This window comes from Somniosus microcephalus, chromosome 11 (assembly GCF_052327205.1).
Source record: "Somniosus microcephalus isolate GS21.2 chromosome 11, FLI_Smic_1.0, whole genome shotgun sequence".
NCBI lineage: Eukaryota > Metazoa > Chordata > Chondrichthyes > Squaliformes > Somniosidae > Somniosus > Somniosus microcephalus.
The window spans coordinates 34,099,071-34,120,947 of NC_140997.1; the positions used below are offsets into that span (position 1 = coordinate 34,099,071).

A 21,877-nucleotide genomic window follows, 5' to 3' on the forward strand; every position below is an offset into this window, starting at 1 on the left:
TAGTCTATAGATTACACATTTTAGACATTCTGTTTAGCAGGCCAACAACCACTAATCTCCAATAAGGAAATTAATAAGTCCCTGATTAAAGAGGTAGCTTGGTACAAAATAGAGATAGACTAGTCTATCGGGAGCACATGCCCCGATTGAGCTGGATGGCATGAGCAGCCTTTCCCTCATTCCCTCTCACACATTCTTATAATAGGCACTGAATGCAAAGAATGCTCTTCAGAAACAATCACAATCTGAATACGAAGAGTGTTGCAGCTATCGCGCAAGCTGCACCAGCTTCCATTTAGGCTCACGTTAATTAAAGCATTTTACTACCTTTGCAGTTTAATCAGCACTTTGCTTCCTTAATCCAGTATAGAATCTGATGGAGACATTATTAGAGTCACAACATGCTAATTAAACTAATAGTAATGATCACATATAAATTTCTAGTGTGAGATAAACAGTACAGCAAATAACCAGCCCACCTTATTTTGGGAGCAAGTGCAATAATATATAAGAGCAGCTGAGTGTTTGGAGCCTATTTTTGCAGTGAGCAGCTTGTGACAGCAGTCTGCCTAAAGGAGACGGTCTTCATTCCAACCCTGTATTATACAAGTATTCTCAGCATGAAACGCTCCTACTCCATACCAGTCGCTGAGGCAGAATGGCCAAGAGGCCTTACCCCTCACTAAACAACAAAAAAGTCATTTTCACACATTTCCAAAAAGACTTTTACCTCTTGATGGTTTGGGTTATTGAGGTCTGCCTCTGAAACGTAGGCCGTCTTTGTTCATTTGGTGGAGATGGTATTCTTGTGTTTTCAGGAGGCATGCTGACACTCCGCACATATGTTGGATGTCTTGAAGGCTGTCCATAAAAATGAGGCAAAAGGAAAGTTACTTTCATCTAATAGAGTTTGTTAGCTTTAAATTCACAAGCTGTATCCATAACCTGATTTCTGCTAGCCATCCTCACCTCCTCTGCTCAGCTTTGTAGTCTGATGTTGTTAAGAGTTCCAGCTTATCTAATTATCAATCTTGAAGTATTTCAATCCTGCATCCTTCAAGATTATAACTGGGTAAATGTCGACATGCATTTTGCCAGATACCCAATAGTCTCCAGTAAAAGTGTAAACTTAAAGCAAAAGAATAACTACAACCCCCTCCCATCCTTTAACTCTCTCCTTCCCCTTTTAGTTGTTCCATTCCATATACTATTCCCCCATTGATATTTCAGCCAAGTGGCCTACTTGCCCTCATTTGGCAATGCCACTGCCACTTTTAGGTAAGCAGTCAGGAGTTGTGAAAAATACAGTTCAAGGTAAAGTATTTGGTGGTTTGCCCTCTGAGTAGAGAGTATGGGGCCTCTGCTCTGTGCTTCTTCCACTGGCAGCATGACCAAGGTTGCAGAGGTCATTGTAAGTACAGAAAGCATCCTATAACTCTCTCCATTTTAACTGAAATACAATTGTCACCAAGGAAAACTTTTGCAACAAAACAGAAGATTTTATTAAATTTCATCAGTAAAGTTATAACCTGTCAACCTTCGATGGAAGCTCTCCATGTGAAGTTGGGTTCAGATGTTTTGTGCTTGGGCTATACACTGAGCTCACACTTTCTCACTTGTACTTTCTGGAATCCAGATTTTCTGAATCAAAAAAGGAGATATTAGGAAGGGTGACTAAAAGCTTGGTCCAAAAGGTAGGTTTTAAGGAGGGTCTTAAAGAAGGAGAGGTGCAGATGTTTAGGGAGGGAATTCTAGAGCTTGAAGCCGAGACAGCTGAAAGCACAGCCATTAATTGATGGGACAAAGGGAATGCAGGATGCATACAAGGCCAGAGTTGGAGGACTGCAGTGTTCTCGGAGGGTTGTAGAGCTGGAGGAAGTTACAGAGATAGGGAGGGACGAGGCTATGGAGCGATTTGAATTTTTTTAATTTGAGGTGTCGGTGGACCAGGAGTCAATCTAGATCAGTGAGCATAGGGATGATGGGTGAACGGCAGGTCAGGATACGGGTAGCAGAGTTTTGGATGAGCTCAGTTTATGAACAGTGGAATGTGGGAGGCTGACCAGGAGATCATTGGATATGATTTTTTTCACCTCCATTATAGGGTAAATTTGCTGCTTGCATGCTCCCATGGACAAGGCTCCATGCCAGGAGAGCACAAGCATAACATTTACGGCTCCTCCCTTTCCTGCCCTGATGTGACGACCTACAATTTAAGATTTTAGGACAGACGTCTGGAAGTTTTTCTTTACACAGAAGGCGATCAACATCTTGCCAGTAAGGGTGGTTGAGATAAGGACACTGGTCTCATTTAAGAATTGGTTAAATACTATACTAGAAAGATGGCAGGGTTGATATCCATGAAGGATAAAATCAAGTGGGCCAAGAGGGTTTCTTCATTCAAACTTACCTTGTGATGTTAATGAAATAAATAAAAAGTAATGGGCTTGTTAGGCGTAATGGCCTATTCCTGACACTTCTTATTTTCTAATGCAGAAGGCAATGGTGTTATGTTTTTAATAAATGCAGGGGCAAGAAAAAGTTATTCAGTTCATTCTGTGCTACTTTAGGGACCAGATTCTGACTATTTTTCATCCTTTTAATATGCCCAAAAACAGAATTCTTTGCTGATATTGATCAAATTTCTTTTGAACGCCTCAGCTCAATCACTATGGCCTGGAAGTTGGATAAGGCCCGAAAACGGGTGGTGTCAAGGGCCAGCGCTATTTGCCTGTACCCATTCAAACTGGTCCAGGCAGCCCACAAAATTCATGCTGCCTGCTCCTTATAATGATTGCAGCGCTGATCTCGCTGCTGATTGGCTTAGCGCTGAACAGGCAGGCCAATTATCAGGTGCAGCCTACTGGCCAGTAATGTTTGGCCCAGGTTCTCTGCACTACTTAAAGGGGAGGCGCTTTGTTGTAGCAGCGCCACATTGTCAATCAGGCTGAAGACCTGGCTCAGCAACCGAGAGAGCACAAAGGGTTTTGTGGGAGTGAAAGTCCGCATTACCCGAATACCTCGCTATTCTTTCTGCGCAGTCTGTGAGATCAGCATATGCTGGGTTAAAAGTTCAAACAGCTTTCTGCTGAGCATTGGTTGTAAATTAGCCGAGGATTTTGGGGAAAGGCTGTCTTCAGGGGAAAGATAATAGTAGGATGTGTAAGAGTCATTCAGCCATATCTGAATGTGTCAACTTGATAACTCTGTTTAGGGAGGGGAAGTTTTTATTGCGGCAATAAAACAATTGGAAGAGTTGAGAGCCTGGATGTTTAGTTTACCTTGTTATTCTGTGGCATTTGTATGTACCTTTGATGAACCATGATTTATTGATAGTATGCATGGAATGTAGTGATCAAAGGTGAAAATTAATATAAGAAATGTAAGGAAACACTGTTTAGTAGCACACACTGGAATCGGAACGTCTGTGTCTCAGCAGCTCTCATACTGGTTGTGGATAGTAGGTTCCAATAAAGACCTGATCCTGCATTACTACAACTGAGTGTGTGTGTAATCCGACGGTTAAAGCAACAAAATGAAAAAGAACAAGAAAGCAGCCCAACAGTTTTCAGATGCTGCGCTCGAGGCCTTGGTCGTGGCAGTTCAAAGGAGGCAGGCTGTACTGCTCGCGCAGGGTGGCAGGAAGCCATCTAAGGCTACTAGTAGAAGGCTCTGGGAGGAGGTAGCTAACTCTGTCATGGCCACCAGTGTGGTTCCAAGGACCTGGAGCCAATGCCGAAAGAAGTTTAATGGCCTCACATGGCAGGTCGCAATGAGTGAAGGCTTCATATGCAAATGCCATATCCCACCATCTGCACCACAAGCCTCACACACTGCTCAATGCACCACATCCCCAACACTCACTTACCAACAATCTCTACCTATCACCACTCAGACCTCACAATCATACTTCACTTCACCCTCATAACCTTACCACTGCTGCAACATTCACACCCATACCTCACACCTTGCACACACTGACAGCAATTCAACTATGGCAGGGACATCACCCAAAGACATTGCATACACTGACACACTTCCCTTTCTCTTGCAGGTCAAAGTATCACACAACTGGAGAGAATAGCGGCAGATGGGAGGCGGCCAAGCCACTGTACTGACCTTCAGCCAGCTGGAGGAGAGCGTGCTCGACATCATTGGAGGGGCAGTGACTGAGGCCGTGGCAATGGGAGAAGTTGAAGCCCTTGCTGATAATGATGGTATGGTCATTCCTAATCATTCTTCTCACATCCCACTTCCCCCTGATCCCACAACCTCTTCTCACTTACAAGCCGCTGATGCATGGATATCTTGCTTTCTCCTCTCTCCCCTCACCACAACCCAACCCTTGTGCCTTTCTGCTTTCAGCTATCCAAGAACTGCCAGCAAGCAAGCCTGTCTCTCATGTTGTGGAGGAGAGTGAAGGAGAAGAAGCAGATGACACACCATCACTGCATCTCACACTCGTAGACAACAGCTCAGAAAATGGCACTGCGCTGAATGTAGAGGGCAGTATAGAGGCAGGATCTGCACATGGTGAAGCACCAGGCACGAGTAGGCTACAGCAAGGCCAGGGAGAAAGGGTAGCTCGGGGGCCAGCACCCCGGAGGGCGAGTTGGCGCACGGGTTCTGCTGCACAGGACTCTGATGATGAACTCGGTGGGGCCTCCAGAAGGAGGATGATGGGCATGCACACCAAAATGCTAAGTGCAATGGCAAGCCTGCCAGAGAGTCTCTTGTCAATGTCAAGGAGCCTGGAGGAGTTCGGCGCCAACATTGAATGGGGCTTTGCTCAGAGCTGGGAGCGCATGATTTCCAGGATGGAAATGAAACTCCAGGAGAGACCTTGTTGACCCAGCCATGATGCTGGGTATGATGGGTGATGTCACGGCTTCCATTGCAGCACAGGTGGAAGTGACCCAGTGTCTCAGTGCTGCAGTGGAAGTGCAGACTGCTCTCTTGCAAGCTCCGACTGCTGCCATCATTGCTGGGTTTAAGAGTGTCAAAAGGGGCTTGCAGAGTGTCACAGCAGTCCAGCAATCTGTCCTTCAACAGATTGCTAGGAATGCTGAGGCGTTGCCCCGGGGGAGTGGCAGTGGGTCAGTGGAGCAAAAACCTGCTATCCACTCTCAGGATGACAGCATTCCTACTCCCACCACTGCCCCACCACCAGTCCCCTTGCCGCTGCCCATCAGCCAGCCAGCCCAGACTGCTGCCGCTATGCTGATTGGTGCAGTCTACAGCCGGTCGAGGTCGTCCTACTAGGCCATCTGTAGTCTCCCCCACTGAGAGTCAGCAGCCTTCCACCAGCCATGCTGCAGTCACTGAGGGAGCACTAGAGTAGGAAAAGGAACACGAACAAATGGCACTAAGGGATTGCACAAGGGTGATTAGTTCATATTATAATGTTGATTGGATTGTGATAAACGTATTCGTTTTGTTTGGAATGTTTGTTCTGTGGTGGCTCTCATTTGAGCTTTGTGCCCAGGAGGTCGCTGTGATGTTCCGTTACAGAGGGATGGTATTATTAGGATGTGGTGAGCAACGGGGATCTGGGGTTTCATTCACTGGAATCGGAGTCTGATACGGCCTTCACGGACAGTCCGTCCAGAACTGGGATCTGCTGCCTGCCTCCTCTCTTCCTTGTCCTCTTCCTCCTCCTCCTCCTGAGGTGGTCCTGCAATCCCTGGTGGCAAGGGCTTGTTGTGGAGGATGCAGCAGACCATCACGAAATGGGACACCCACTCCGATGAGTACTGGAGGGCTCCACCCGAGCGATCAAGGTGGCGGAACCATTGCTTGGGCACCCCGCTGGTCTGATCGATGATATTCCTGGTGGCAGCACGGCTGTCATTATATGAGTGCTGGGTAGGAGTGGTAGGGTTGCGGAGGGGAGGCATCAGCCAGGTGCAGAGTGGATTGCCCTTGTCTCCAAGCAGCCACCCTTGGGTTTGACGTGGTGGCTGGAAGATTGCTGGCACACCAGACTGGAGCAGGATGAAGGCATCATGACTGCTGCCAGGATAGTGGGCATTCACCATCATGATGCGCTGGGTGTGGTCATACACCAGCTGCACATTAAGTGAGTTGTAGCCTTTGCAGTTACGGAAGATCTCAGGATTGGGATGCGGTGCCCACAAAGCCATGTGTGCGCAGTCAATGGTGCCCTGCACCATGGGGAAGCCCGCTATCCTGTCAAAGCCACATGCACGCTCCTCCTGCTTCTCTCTGTTCAGAGAGAACACAACATAATCCCTTCTCCGAGTGTAGAGAGCCTCTGTGACCTCCAGAATGCAGCGATGGACAGCGAACAGGGAGATGTTTGCTATGTCTCCTGCTGCAGACGGGAAGGATCCACTGGCGAAGAAATTGAGGGCCACGGTGACAATGAGGGTCTTGGGGAGAGCTGTGGTCGCCGTGCTCTGAGGCTGCAGGTCTGGTTGCAAGAGGTGGCAGAGTTCTGTAACCACCTCCTAGGTGAATATACTGTTCCTCGCTTGAGTGGAGGTAGGAGAATTGCTCTCAGAAGACCCTCCCTAGGTGTGTAAGGCCTCCTGTTGAGAGCACTCCTGGCCCTCCTCTTCCCTCTATGCGCATCTTCTCCTCTTCTTCACTGCCTGAAAGGACAGGCTATTTTAGATCCCGTATTGTGTGATGAGACAGGGTTAATTAGTAATCTCATAGTAAAGGATCCTCTGGGGAAGAGTGATCATAATATGTTGAATTTCACATCGAGTTTGAGAGTGATGTGGTTAAGTCGAAAACTAGGGTCTTGAATTTAAATAAAGCCAATTACATAGGTATGAGGAGCAAGTTGGCTAAGGTAGATTGGGAAATTAGATTAAAAGGTATGGCGGTAGATAAGCAGTGACTAGCATTTAAAGAAATAGTCCAAAATTCTCAACGAATCTACATTCAATTGAGAAATAAAAACTCCATGGGAAACATGATCCATCTCTGGCTAACTAAAAAAGTTAAGCATAGTATTAGATTAAAAGAAGAGGCTTATAATGTTGCAAAGAATAATAGTAACCCTGAGGATTGGGAGAGCTTCAGAAACCAGCAAAGGATGACCAGAAAAATTGATAAAAAGGGAGAAATAGAACATGAGCAAGAAATATAAAAACAGATAGCAAGAGCTTCTACCAGTATGTAAAAACGAAGAGAGTAGCAAAAGTAAGCATTGGCCCCTTAGTGGCTGAGACAGGAGAAATTATAATGGGGACTGAGAAAATGGCAGAGACTTTAAACAAATATTTTGTATCTGTCTTCACAGTAGAAGACACAAAAAGCATACCAAAAATAGTGGGGGCCAAGGGGCTAATCAGGATGAGGAACTTAAAGTAATTAAGATCAGTAGAGAAAACGTACTTGAGAAACTAATGGGACTAAAAGCCAACAAATCCCCTGGACCTGATGGCCTACATCCTAGGGTTCTAAAAGAGGTAGCTGCAGAGATAGTCGATGCATTGGTTGTCATCTTCCAAAATTCCCTAGATTCTAGAACAATCCCAGCAGATTGGAAGGTAGCAAATGTAACCCCGCTATGCAAGAAAGGAGAGAGAAAACAGGGAACTACAGACCAATTACCCTGACGTCAGTCGTCAGGAAAATGTTAGAATCCATTGTAAGGAAGAGATAACAGGGCACTTACAAAATCATAATATGATTAGGCAGAGTCAACATGGCTTTATGAAAGGGAAATCATGTTTAACAAATTTATTAGAGTTTCTTGAGGATGTAACAAGCAGGATAAAGGGGAACCAGTGGATGTAGTAGATTTGGATTTCCAAAAGGCATTCGATAAGGTACCACAGAAAAGGTTGTTAAGGGTTCATGGGGTTGGGGGTATTATATTAGCATGGAGAGAGGATTGGTTAATGGACAGAAAACAGAGAGTAGGGACAAACGGGTCATTTTCAGGTTGGCAGGCTGTAACTAGTGGGGTGCCACAAGGATCAGTGCTTGGGCTTCAGCTATTTACAATTTACATTAATGACTTAGATGAAGGGAGCGAGTGTAATGTATCCACGTTTTCTGATGATACAAAGCTAGGTGGAAAAGTAAGTTGTGAGGATGAGACAAAGAGCCCGCAAAGGGACACAGACAGGTTAAGTGAGTGGGCAATAAAGTGGCAGATGGAGTATAATGTGGGGAAATGGGAGGTTATTCACTTTGGTAGGAAGAATAGAAAAACAGAATATTTTTTAAATGGTGAGAAACTATCAAATGTTGGTGTTCAGAGGGATTTAGGTGTCCTCGTACAGGAAACACAGAAAGTTAGCAGGCAGGTACAGCAAACAATGAGGAAGGCAAATGGCATGTGGGCCTTTATTACAAGGGGTTGGAGTACAAGCGTAAGGAAGCCTCACTACAATTGTACAGGGCTTTGGTGAGACCACACCTGGAGTACTGCGCACAGTTTAGGTCTCCTCATCTGAGGAGGCAGTGCAACGAAGGTTCACTAGATTGATCCCCGGGATGAGAGGATTGTCCAATGAGGAGAGATTGAGTAGATTGGGCCTGTACTCTCTGGAGTTTAGAAGAATGAGAGGTGCAAATATAAGATTCTGAGGGGGATTGACAGGGTAGACGCTGAGAGGTTGTTTCCCTTGGCTGGGGAGTCTAGAACTAGGGGGCATAGTTTCAAGATAAGGGGTCGGCTATTTCAGACTGAGATGCGGAGGAATTCGTTCACTCAGAGCGTTGTGAATCTTCGGAATTCTCTACCCCAATTCAGCTGTGGATGCTCAGTCATTGAGTATATTCAAGGCTGAGATTGATAGATTTTTGGACTTTAGGGGAATTAAGGGATATGGAGATCGGGTGGGAAAGTGGAGTTGAAGTCGAAGATCAGCCATGATCTTATTGAATGGCGGAGCAGGGTCAAGGGGCTGTATGGCCTACTCCTGCTCCTATGTTCTTAGGATCTTGTGTTAAAGTGGCAAGAGTTTCAGAAACTTACACACAGAGCCAATCAAACTGAAAAACCATGTCAGTTGCAAGTAGTTGATGATGATCCCTTTAAATATCACTGCTGGAGGTTCCTTCCTGCTGCTGAACACTTGGTCAGCTGGTCGTGATTAACACAGGCCGGTAAGTGGATTGACAATGGGAAAAATGGCAGATCGGGTGTCGCACACTCACTGACGCCACAATTTGCCTAATCTAAAAATCTGCACCGAGCGTAGGCAGCGGCAGCGCTGCTGACCTGCCCAAAACGCCAGAACCGGGCGGAAGCAAGCCATTTTCCCTTCAAATGGACCTTAACGGCCAGCGCTAAACCTCGAATTTATAGGCCTGTATACTGCCCCAATGGCAGTTTACCCTATGTGTCAATGATTCCAATCGTGAAGAGATTAGGCCTGGAGTTGAGCTCCTCAATGCTTTATAACCACATCCCAATTCTACTATACTGAATTTTCACAAAACACCTCTACATCTATGTTAAAATTCATGTTGGTGTTTTCATGAAGTATCAATTGTTTTCAGGTATAGGTTTTGAAATAAAATGATGTAAGAGATTTAATGTTGACATGTTCAAACCACAGCCAAGCAAATGTTAAGAAAAAAATTATTTTCCGTCGACTTCAAAACAGCCGCTGGGTAACACGGGCGCAGGGTAACTCGGGCGTCGGGTAACTCGGGCGCAGGGTAAGGTGGGCACCGGGTAACTCGGGTGAAGGGTAAGGTGGGCGCAGGGTAATCCGGGCGCAGGGTAACACGAGCTGCCAGGTTGCTATCAGCTCGTTTTGCGCTACTAGAATTGACCATTTTCACCCCCATATTTTAGAATATTGTGTAATATGGCACACACTTTTCGAGCTATTTGTATTCCTATTAAAAGTCTAATCATCTTCACCCATATGTATCTGTTGAAAACTAAAGCACAGACCTTCCTCCCTAATCTCAATACAGAAGCTATGAAACTTCAACTCAATTCAGTTTGAAAAGTTTCTAAAAACCCCAACTCAGAACAAAGCATTTTCATTTTCATTGTCTGTTGACACATTATTTGATCCCATAAGCCTCCAAACGGTTTCTTCTGGCAGGTCACTCAACTAAGAAAACATTTGAATGTATAAAGGGCGGCTTTGAACTGCTTGCGAATTGATGAATCTGGTTTCAAAAACTGCTGTGTTTTAGTTTATGAAACCCCAGTCACGTTGACCACAGGCAGGCATTACAAAGAGGCAGGAAAAACAAATACTAACGTTGGCAGAGAAAGGTTCCAGTTTCTTCCTTTATTTCATCTTAGCTGACAGACAACTCCATGCTCAACCTGTCAGGAAACACTGGAGGGCTGTACCAAGGAGCCCCCTCCTCCCGAAAGCCTTTCCTTCACTGCTCCAAAGAACTGAGCACCTGCTGGTGAAACTTTCCTTGGATGAGACTGTGGGTGTAAAGTTCAGACTAGATGAAGATTTGTATCCCAGCCTCTTGCTATCCACCCAAGTTTTAAAGCAGTGTTCAGGATGAACAGCAGATGTTGCCAAGCATTTTTAGATTTATTTCCACTCCTGCTCCTCCTGGCCCACACGAAAAAGAAATAAAGTCTTTTGAAAAAGCGTACTTTACTGGGCCTCTTCTGGCCCTGGCTGCTGTTCACGGCCGATTTGGCCTGGCGGGGAAGCCACCACAGAATACTTAAGGAGGGCGCAGCCGGCTTCAGGCGAGTGGCCTTGTCGCCTGCAAGTTAAAATTGCAGTCAGCCAGATCGGGGCAGGAGAGGAGAATGTGCCCAAGTGGATATCTCTTTCAGAGAGCTGGCAGAAGCACAACAGAATGAATGGCCTCCTTCTGTGCTGTAAAATTCTCTGATTCTATCAAAATAGGAGTCAGGTAGTTCTAGCCAACCCCATTGGGTGTCTGGGGCAGGACTAATGGCGGTGGTTGGGCAGAGTGGGTGGCGAGTGAGGGGGCGGTGAGTGAGGAAGCTACTCTGAATAAGCCAGCATAATCCTACAACACCTGTTACTGTAATCAGTAAACATCGGTTTCCCATTGTAATTCAAATAAAACAAGTTCTGTCAACACTTGATCACGCGTGGACCGGAGGCATTTCCATTTTTTCTTGATTTTGGAAAGATGTGCACGATAAGCAGGTGGACATAAACAGAGCAGCAGCTTTCTTACTTACAAATCTCTAATTCACGACAAATAAACACTTCAGTAAGAAAAAAAAACAGCTGCTGCATCACAAGGATTTTCTTTAATCACACAACTGATTGCTCCTTCACTCACACAGAGGTTCTTTATTAAATGTCCTGCAGCCAATCAAAGTAGAACTTGTTACATGTTGGGTGATGACTATACACAGCCAAGGCCTTCAATCTACAGGATATTGAGAGCGCAATTTTCACAAAACTGGTCAGCTAATTCCCAGTCAAAATTCTCAACAGTAGATGCCATAATGGATGGACACAACATGCACACAATTTTAAGGGGTACAGAATTATTTCACTAAAAAGGTTGCTGCTATAAATAGCAATTCTCATCTGTTATTTTGCACTCTTGATTTTATATTTAGACTTCTTTATGACCCTGATTTTGCCAATGTTTAATTGCCCATTATAATTCCAAGACTGTGTGCAATTCCCTATTGTAGTTCAGGGTGTTGTCCTTGGGATATGTGCTGTATGCATGAATGGACGAGCTCTCTGTCCCCCCCAGAGCAAATCAAGGACAGTCACTGCCATCTCGAGTAATTGGATAAATGACCTGCATCTCTTGTGGTGGAACTGAAAACCATAAAAACAGATGTGCAGTACAAGGTCATTGTTTTGCAGGGAAAGCTATCCCAAAAACTGGTTACCTTATACTCGCCTGGGACAGGAAATCAATCCAGTGCAAATGACCAGAACAAAAACCCACACAGAAAGTTTTAAGTTTTCGAATGAGGACAAAATGTCTTATATTGTTATCATGAAATAGATAGTCCAAAATCAGATTCCAGTGTAGCATTGTATGATGTATTATACATCAAAGGTAAATACAATGGTAAACTATCCCTCCTCGTCCTTCTTGACTTGTCTGCAGCCTTTGACACGGCTGACCACTCCACCATCGTCCAGCTGGGTGGGACTGCACTCGCCTGGTTCCATTCTTATCTATCTTATCATAACCAGAGAATCACCTGCAACGGCCTCTCTTCCCGCTCCCACATCATTACCTCTGGTGTCCCCCAAGGATCTATCCTTGGCCCCCTCCTACTTCTCATCTACATGTTGCCCCTTGGCGACATCACCCAAAAACACAGCGTCAGTGTCCACATGTAGGCTGACGACACCCAGCTCTACCTCACTACTGCGACTCTCAACCCTTCCACGGTCTCTAAATTGTCTGACTGCTTGTCCGATGAGCAGAAATTTTCTCCAATTAAATATTGGGAAGACCGAAGCCATTGTTTTCGGTCCCTGCCACAAGCTCCGTTTCCTAGCCACTGACTCCATCCCTGTCCCTAACATCTGTCTGAGGCTGAACCACACTGTTTGCAACCTTGGTGTTGTGGCGGTACCACCGGGTGTCCCTTACTTATAATACATAATTCCCTTTAACTTAACTATGTATATGTATATAACTTACCTGTTCGGGCCGTTGCCCCTTTAAGAACGCGACGTAACATGGTGACGCCACGTCGCGCATCACGTGACTCACCGAGACACGAGCCGGCCCAGCTCGGCCTCCCGCTCCCGCGGCGGCCGCCAGCCCGGTTCGGCTTTCCGCTCCCGCGGCGGCCGCCGGTCCGGTTCGGCCTCTCGCTCCCGCGGTGGCCGCCGGCCCGGTTCGGCCTCCTGCTCCTGACTTCGGCCGCAACAGCCCGCTGCGTTGTCGGGCTAACGCGCTGACGTCATCATGCACATCACGTGACTGCCCTAAGCGCGGGCAAACGTGGTGATGTCACGACGCGCATCACGTGACCGCCCCAAGCGCGGGAAAACGCGGATGTGATGACGTCACGACGCAAACGTGATGACGTCATCACGCAATCCACAGGACTGCGAACTCAGTCCTTGTGGCGTCCTCGCTGGGGAAAGACCTACTCCACGGCTCTCCTGCATACATCTCTCTTACCTGCTGTATTTCGTCTGTTCCTGCATTAAGGAACTTCTTGATTGTTTATCCTGAAGTCGAACTCGATTATTTAGTAGGCATTCGTCTGATACCTACCTAGGTGAACCCGAATACCTACAGTGTCATCTTTGACCCTGAAATGGGCTTCTGACCACATATCCACAGCATAACTAAGAACGCCTATTTCCACCTCCGTAACATCGCCCGTCTCCGCCCTTGCCTCAGCTCATCTGCTGCTGAAACCCTCATCCATGCCTTTGTTACCCCTAGGCTTGACTATTCCAATGCACTCCTGGCTGGCCTCCCACATTCTACCCTACGTAAACTTGAGGTCATCCAAAACTCAGCTGCCCGTGTCCTAACTCACACCAAGTCCCGTTCGCCCATCACCCCTGTGCTCGCTGGCCTACATTGGCTCCCGGTTAAGCAACGCCTTGATTTCAAAATTCTCATCCTTGTTTTCAAATTCCTCCATGGCCTCGCCCCTCCTTATCTCTGTAATCTCCTTCAGCAACCCCCCCCCCCACCCCCAAGATATCTGTGCTCCTCTAATTCTGGCCTCTTGAGCATCCCTGATTATAATCGCTCAACCAATGGTGGCCGTGCCTTCTGTTGACTAGGCCCTAAACTCTGGAATTCCCTGCCTAAACCTCTCCACCTCGCTACCTCTCTTTCCTCCTTTAAGATGCTCCTTAAAACCTAGCTCTTTGACAAAGCTTTTGGTCACCTGCCCTAATTTCTCCTTACGTGGCTCAGTGTCAAATTTTTTGTCTTCTAATACTCCTGTGGAGCGCCGTGGGACGTTTTACTACGTTAAAGGTGCTATATAAATACAAGTTGTTGTTGTTATTAACTCACACGCAATCATTTTCTCACAGTGCCCAGCTCCCCTCTGCTCCAAGTGGCGGCACTACTACCCTAACATACAAATACTTACTTGGCAGTTATGGAACATTACATTGTGCAGGTGTTGCTGATGATCTCCGAGACATCCAGCACTCTTCAACAAGTACAACCTATTCAATTCTTGTGTTCCTATCCAAATACTTATAACCTGGAGACTCACCATTAAAATGACTCCCCTACTTAAAGGGGAATATCACTATGGGAGGAGGAAGTACTTTCAATATAAGTTATTTCCATTTTTAACGTTCATTAATAACACCTTTATTCTCCTACCTGCTAGACAATGTGCATAACTATTTTTACTGTTTGCCAGAACCTTGCTGAAAGCCTGTCATTTTAGATCCCCTTGAAGGGGGAGCTGCTATGTCATCATGGGTGGAATGCTCTGTAGAAGCAGGATTAACATCCTTTATGGCCCTGAATTCTGATCCTGTAACTCCAAAATATGCAGGACTAGAAAGAATAGCTGTCCTTGCACCTACTACGTGAGAAGTTTACTATCAAACCAGCTGCCTTGATGGTAGAGTGCATCCCTTCCGACTAGGTGGCCAGAAAAGATGGGTCTCGGATACACCCTCAGCAACTGATAAAAACGTAAAGGGAATGTGCTCTTGATTGGTATGATGTGATCAGTGGTGTTTCACAGGGATCTGTACTGGGGCCTCAGCTTTTCACCATATATATGAATGACTTAGATGAAGAGAGAGAGAATTGTATATTAAAGTTTGCAGATGACACTAAGTTAGGAGAAGCACAGTAAGTTGCATAGATAGGAGCAGGAAGTTAGAAAGGGACATAAAACAGATTAAGTGAGTAGGCAAAACTGTGGCAGATGGAGTTCAATGTGGGGAAGTGTGAGATCATCCACACTGAATCCAAGAAAGACAAATCAGAATATTTTCTTAATGATGAGACACAAGGAACTGTGGAAGAGCAAAGGGATTTGGGTGCCGTGTATGTAGTGTATGTACCCGTCTACCTTTAAGAGAACTATTGTATGTAACCGTTCACCTTTAAGAGAACTACTTTAGGTGTGGCACTACTTGTTTGGCTTCTGTATACTGTAATACCGACAGTGACCACACCGGTATATAAGTGTTGTGGCATGATTCCTTGGGCAGATTCGCCCTGACCTTCGAATAGTAAAGACCTGTTTGTTTGTTATTCCTGAAGTCTGTGTCGTTATTAACTGTACAACCCACAGACTTTACAGTGGCGACGAGTCCGATCGTACCCTGCGGCAAGACTACCAAAGCAACTAAAGAGCGTCGAAGAGAGGCAACCGCCCTCGTCGTTCTGCTGGAAGAAAACACGAGGCTGCAGCAATAGAAAGGAGGAAGACTTTAGCAACAAAAGCTTCCATCAGCAACAGGCACTGACTACCCTTCTAACACGGTGCGGAGTGAGCCGATCAGCAGGAAACAAGGCGGCCGCGGAGACTGTGAGTAGGGAAAAGTGTAACAAAATCCGGAGGATAAGGGCTGTGCACTCGACCACGGTCGAGGGGGAGCAGAGCTGGTCAGGAAGGCGGGTCCAACGGTGTCGTGAGATAGCCGGACCGCGATCGGCGGGAAAAGCCGGGCAGCGACCAAAGCCACGAAGCGCTGAGACCGGGAGCAGGCGCGGGAAGAGAGAAACTCAGCCGCAGCCGGGGAGGGAAGCACCGGACTGCGTGAGGGCTGGGAGGCGAACGGGAGCCGGGCGTGTGGGAGAGGCAGAGCCGACCAAAGGAGGCTGCGCGAGAGCCAGTCCAGCGGCTGAACTGTTCTCCACCAACGGGGTACCCAGCGCCGGTAGAGCCGAACGTGGGGGAGAGAGAGACAGAGCCGAGCAAGGGGAGAGAGACTGCGCGAGAGCCAGTCCAGCGGCTGAACTGTTCTCCGTGAACGGGGTACCCAGCGCCGGTAGAGCCGTGCGAGCGGGAGAGAAAGACAGAGCCGAGTAAGGGGAGCTGTGCGGAAGCCAGCCCAGCGGCTGAACCTGTCCGCTGTGGGGAAAGCGTACCCCTCCCACCAGGGAAGAAACGCGGGAAGCCGCCATTAGGCGGAGAAGACGACAGACGCGGGAGACCGCCATTGAAGGGGCGGGGAGAGAAGGAAAGAGCGGGAAACCGCCATTTTCGCGGGAAAAACCGCCATCTTAGAAATAAATAAATAATAAATAAGAATTTAAAGAAATACTTGTGCTGCTCCCAAGGAAAGGAAGATGCCTAAGCGAGGGAATATTAACGATTTTAATTCTGAGATAGAAGACTGGGCCACGTACGTGGAACGCATCGAGATCTATTGTGAAGCCAACAAAATAGAGGAAGACGACAAAGCGATAACATTGCTAAACTCGATGGGCGCAAAGACATACGGGCTCTTGAAGCATCTACTAGCACCAGCTAAACTGGCGGATCAGACTTTCGAAGGGATTGTGGCTGTTCTGAAGGACCACTTGAACCCCACACCGTTGATGTTGGCTGAACGATTCAAATTCTATGCAAGAACGCAACGGAAAGACGAAAGCAACGCGGAATATTTGGTCGAACTGCGTAGGCTAGCGAAATGCTGCCAGTTCGGAGGGAATCTGACAGAGGCACTGCGAGACAAGTTCGTATGCGGATTGTCCAAGGAAGGGACACAAAAGCGACTACTCGAAGAGAACGACCTCATACTTGACAGGGCTGTCCTTATAGCCGCATCGCACGAAGCCGCAGCGAAAGGAACGGCGGAAATGCAGCTAAAGGCGGCGGCACTCGGGGTGGACCAAATTACCTCAAGTACAACAAAATGCTATCGTTGTGGGAAGACAACACACGACCAGAATCAATGCTGGTTTAAGAACCAAGAATGTAGGAAATGTGGCAAACTGGGTCACATCGCTAAGGTATGCCGGTCAGGGAAGAAGACCAACAACCAAAGGAAGCCACCACAAGAAAAGTACAACAAGGTACACAAGGTGGCTGAGAAGAGTTCAGACGAACAGAATTCAGACTCAGACCCAAACAGCCAGGAGCTGGGTAGTCTGAGAATTCACAATGTGAGTAAGGAAGCTGACCTACAAACTATCTGGGTCATACTAAAAATAGCTGGAGTCCAAGTAAGAATGGAGTTGGACACTGGATCAGCTCTATCAGTCATAAATCGAAGGGACTACCACCGGCTATTCTCTCACATACCCTTAAGAAATACCAAGTTCGTATTGCAGACATACACGGGGCATAAGGTATACCCCATGGGGAAGATAAGAGTCAAGGTGAGAGATAGGGGTAAAGAACACCCAAGAATGAACTTGTACGTATTATCTGAGGGAGGACCACCACTTCTAGGACGAGAGTGGATCAAGAAAATAGACATGGAATGGCACTATCTAAAAGCCATAATGAGTGAGGACTCGGTGCAAGCTATCAGCTCAGATTCTGAAACGGATGACGATAAGACCAACTCAAATATGGAAGACAAGGCTAAAATGAACTTGCCGACTATGGTGGAGAAAACAAAGACATGCATAAAGGCTTATGCTACCGAGAAGAATAAAGCTTCAGAGCAGAACTCCAGTTTGACAGAGAATTCTGAGCCTGTTCAAGTTAAGGACTTATCCACGACGGAAGAACACCGAACTCGGACTCAAACTTATTTCAAAGTACGACAACAATTAGAACAGTTGAGTTACCGTCTCGTACAAGAGATGAAAACAATGGAAAAGTTCTGGGACACCGAATGGGAGAACCTGGAAAGACAGCAGAGGCAGCTAGCTCAAGCAAAGAGCGACCATAGAGCCATCGTGACCAATTACCGATCACATCTCCCTTATGATGTTCAGGAGTTAGAATATTTGCATGATCTAGAGATACAGCATAAAGGCAAACCACGCTACACTGAGGATTTTGTTCTGCAATTGGAGACGGAGCTAGTGCAAGCAAGGTTAAGAGAAGCTGAATCGCAGTGTGCACTTAAAGATATGCAGAAAAAAATCTTGGACATGGAAAAGAGAAACGCTTCTTTACCTGATGTGAATAATGTGGCCATGTTGCAAGAGGAGCTTATAGGGGTGAAACTGAAAGAAGCTAAGCAAAGGATGTTGGAACTTGAAACACAGAACCAAATCAGCAGTAACCAGCTATGTCGAGCAGAGAAGGGGTGCTATGGTCTACATGAGAAGGTGCAATATCTCTCAGCCCAGAATAAGGGACTACTCACTCAGTTAAATGAAAGTAATCGGAAAATGGCTGAGATAGACTGCAGGAATAAAGAAGATTTGATGGCAGTGAGACTTCGAGAGGCAGATAGCATAGCAGCCTTGGCTGAACTCCAACAGGAAATTGCGAAAGAAGCAAATGAAGAGGAATCTTCAGGAAGCCAGGATGTTATTCCAGTTCTTCTCTACGACTCCTTACAAGCAGAGTGTGAGAAGTTGAAAGAACAGTATGAACAGGCCCAGGCTACAATTCTGGAGGGGGTTAACTCGGCAACCTCCGAAAAGCTAGTTTCAGTAGAAGCATATGAACAACTAAAGGTTGAACATGAGCAAGAAGTCCAAAGGCTGCAGGAAATTCTTGATGAGCTCAAGGCCAAGACAGACTCATCGGTAGAAGTTCCATCCATAGATGAGAAATTAGAGGTGAAAGACATGGCAGAACATGAAAGACAAGATGTCCAAGAACTCATAAAAATATTGAAGGAAACCCAAGACAAATATGAGGCGGCAATGTCCGAGGTTCAACAACTTGAAGAACAGATTCAACTGGGAATCCTTTCAGTGGAAGAAAAGGAAACTGTAAGAAACACAGAGACTGTAAGAATGGTCCCTGAACATGAGCTAGAGAGCATCAGGGCGCAACTTTTCCGAGCGCTGAAAGCCAAAGTACAAGAGGAACAGAAGGTGGAAGCATTGGAGGAAAAGGTGGATGAAATGGAGAAGACTCTGATCCACAGTGTTCCCGTGGAAGAGTTAACGGTCAGCCAACTCCTTCATATGCTGAGGGAAAAGACTCTGCAATGGGAACAATCTGAACACGAGCTTCAATCTTCAACGGGAAGGAGTTCGGAGCTCTCAAAAGTTTGGGAAATAGCTGAGGTTGCAAAACAGACTTTACTGGGATGCCAAAAGTACGCTGAATCGCGTCTATGTGAACAACAGAATGTTGAAACAGCTGCTCCAGTAGAAGGATTGAATAGCCCGATCAATCAATCCCCGAGGGAGGGGGAAGTATTGAAATCACAAATGAGGTCATTAGTGAAGGATTTGCAGGAAACCCAGGAAGAGCGGGATGAAGATGAATGCATGAAGAAGTCTTTTCAAGAAAGATGTCTAGGGAAGGAACCACAGTCAGCTAACGTCCAGATGGGTAAGGAGGAAGTAGAAGGCCCTCTCGCTGGCCTAACTCAGGACAAACCTGAATATTACCATGACCTGTTGAGTGACACTGAATATTACGAGGATGTGGTCTGCCCAGTTTGTGATGAAAACTCCCAAAGTGCCGAAATCAGGATGAAGCACTTAAAGTCGAAGGAACATAGAGAGTTGGTGGCGCTACAGCTGATAAGGGAGCCCCGAGAGTCTCCAAAAAGCAGAAAAGAAAAAGAAGAAGCAGAAGATGATAACTATCGCAAATATTATCACTTCTACCAGATCATGCGTGGACCCTACGAAAGGAGTTAAATCAGTTGGGAAGTAGGAAAATATCAAGGCAACCCAGTTGTTGTAAAAGTCAGCACTGCTGGTTCAGCAGGACGAAAGTTCAAGCTGTTACGTCAAGAAAAGGATATGGAGGAGTCACGCTAGCAATGTGAACCATCTACACCAAAGGGATGTTGTTCGGACCGAGTCAAGATCAGAGACTGAATCTGTGAACTGTTCCCGCAGAGACTGAACCTGTGAACTGTTTCCCACCGAGACTATGTCTGTAAATTGTTTTATATGAAGTTGAAGATATGTTATGTTTAATGGGGACTCTGTATGTAATAAGCTAAAAAGGGAGGATTGTAGTGTATGTACCCGTCTACCTTTAAGAGAACTATTGTATGTAACCGTTCACCTTTAAGAGAACTACTTTAGGTGTGGCACTACTTGTTTGGCTTCTGTATACTGTAATACCGACGGTGACCACACCGGTATATAAGTGTTGTGGCATGATTCCTTGGGCAGATTCGCCCTGACCTTCGAATAGTAAAGACCTGTTTGTTTGTTATTCCTGAAGTCTGTGTCGTTATTAACTGTACAACCCACAGACTTTACAGTGTACACAAATCACAAAAAACTAGTGCACAGATACACAAAGCAGCCAAAAAAGCTAATGGAGTGTTGGCCTTTATCTCAAAGGGGCTGGAATACAAAGAGAAAGAAGTGATGCTTCAGTTGTTTAGAGCCTTGGTCAGAACCCATCTGGAGTACTGTGTTCAGTTTGGCACACCGCACTTCAAGAAGCATATATTGGCCTTGCAGGCAGATTCACCAGAATGAAACTACGGTAAAATTATGAGGACAGGTTACATAAACTTGGCTTGTATTCCCTTGAGTTTAGATGGTTGAGGAGTGATCTAATTGAGGTGTTTAAATGATTAAATAGGGTAGATACAGAAAAGCTATTTCCTCTGGTGGGGGAATCCAGAACAAAGGAGCATAACCTTAAAATTGGAGCTCGGCCATTCAGATGTGAAATCGGGAAGCACTTTTTTACACAAAGGATTGTGGAAATCTGGAATTGTGGATGCTGAGTCAACTGAAATTTTCAAGACTGAGATCGACAGATTTTTATTAGGTAAAGGTATCCAGGGATATTGAAGAAAGGCGGGTAAATGGGGTTGAGGTACAGATCCACCATGATCTAACTGAATGGCGGAACAGGCTTGAAAAAAAAGAAATACTTGCATTTATCTTCTTCTTAGGCAGTCCCTCGGAACCAAGGATGACTTGATTCCACATTAAAAATGAGTTCTCAGGTGACTGATGAGTCCAATGCGGGACCTACAGTCTCCGTCACAGACGGGGGTTGAAGGGGCGGGTGGGTGGGGTGCTTGGGTTGACATGCGCTCCTTCTGCTTTTTGCATTTATATAACGCCTTTCACAACCTCAGGATGTCCCAAAGCGCTTTACAGCCAATGAAGTACTTTTGAAGTGTAGGCACTGTTGTAATTTAGGAGATGCAGCAGCCAATTGCGTACAGCAAACCCCCATAAACAGCAATGTAATAATGACCAGCTAATCTGTTTTTGTTATATTGATTGAGGGATAAATATTGGCCAGGACACCGGGGATAACTCCCCTGCTTTTCTTCGAAATAGTGCAATGGGATCTTTTACTTCCACCTGAGAGAGTAGACGGGGTCTCGGTTTAACATCTCATCTGAAAGACGAAAGCGTGTCAGCCTAGATTTTTGTGCTCAAGTCTCGGGAGTGGGACTTGAACCCACAACCTTCTGACTCAGAGGCGAGAGTGCTACCCACTCAGCCATGGCTGAATAACCTACTCCTGTTCCTATGTTCATAAAAGTAGTGACATCTCCTAAAAAATGAGAATAAGCATTGAAATTTTGCTTATAAACTATAGAAAGAACTTTGCATTCCACCCACAATAATGTTCACCTTTAAGCTTTAACCTTCTTTGGTTCCACACACCATATGCTGCTATGCAGTAAAAGATAACAGAGACAAATATAAATTGCACCAGTCTTAAGCTACTAAGTTTATAGCATGAGTTGGAGGAAGTTATTGGATTTCTTTCTTTACAGTGCTGAGACTCCCTCACAGCTAACAGATTGACACAAATTATTACACTCAGGATTCTTTTCATTAAGCTCCCAGCATGCCCATCTATGAGATGTCTGTCACCAATAACTTAATTTAAAGCTGCATCATCCCACAGCGTTTTTCATGAAAAATATTAAGGGGCGATTTTGTGCTTGTTGAGAGTACT

The 21,877-nt window shown here is 46.0% G+C and overlaps 1 protein-coding gene across 3 annotated transcripts in view; it reads right to left on the reverse strand.

The window, feature by feature from the left end:
• The window catches only part of rhbdf1a (rhomboid 5 homolog 1a (Drosophila)), a 423,866-nt gene that overhangs the window by 128,600 nt on the left and 273,389 nt on the right, over positions 1–21,877 (reverse strand). For all 3 annotated transcript variants that reach the window (XR_015079926.1, XM_086000460.1, XM_086000461.1), the window contains exon 5: positions 731–861. Coding sequence is in view for 2 of the 3 variants with exons in the window: in XM_086000460.1 (XP_085856586.1) it covers positions 731–861 (131 nt within the window). In the remaining variant the exon portion in view is untranslated. The remainder of the gene's footprint in view (positions 1–730; positions 862–21,877) is intronic.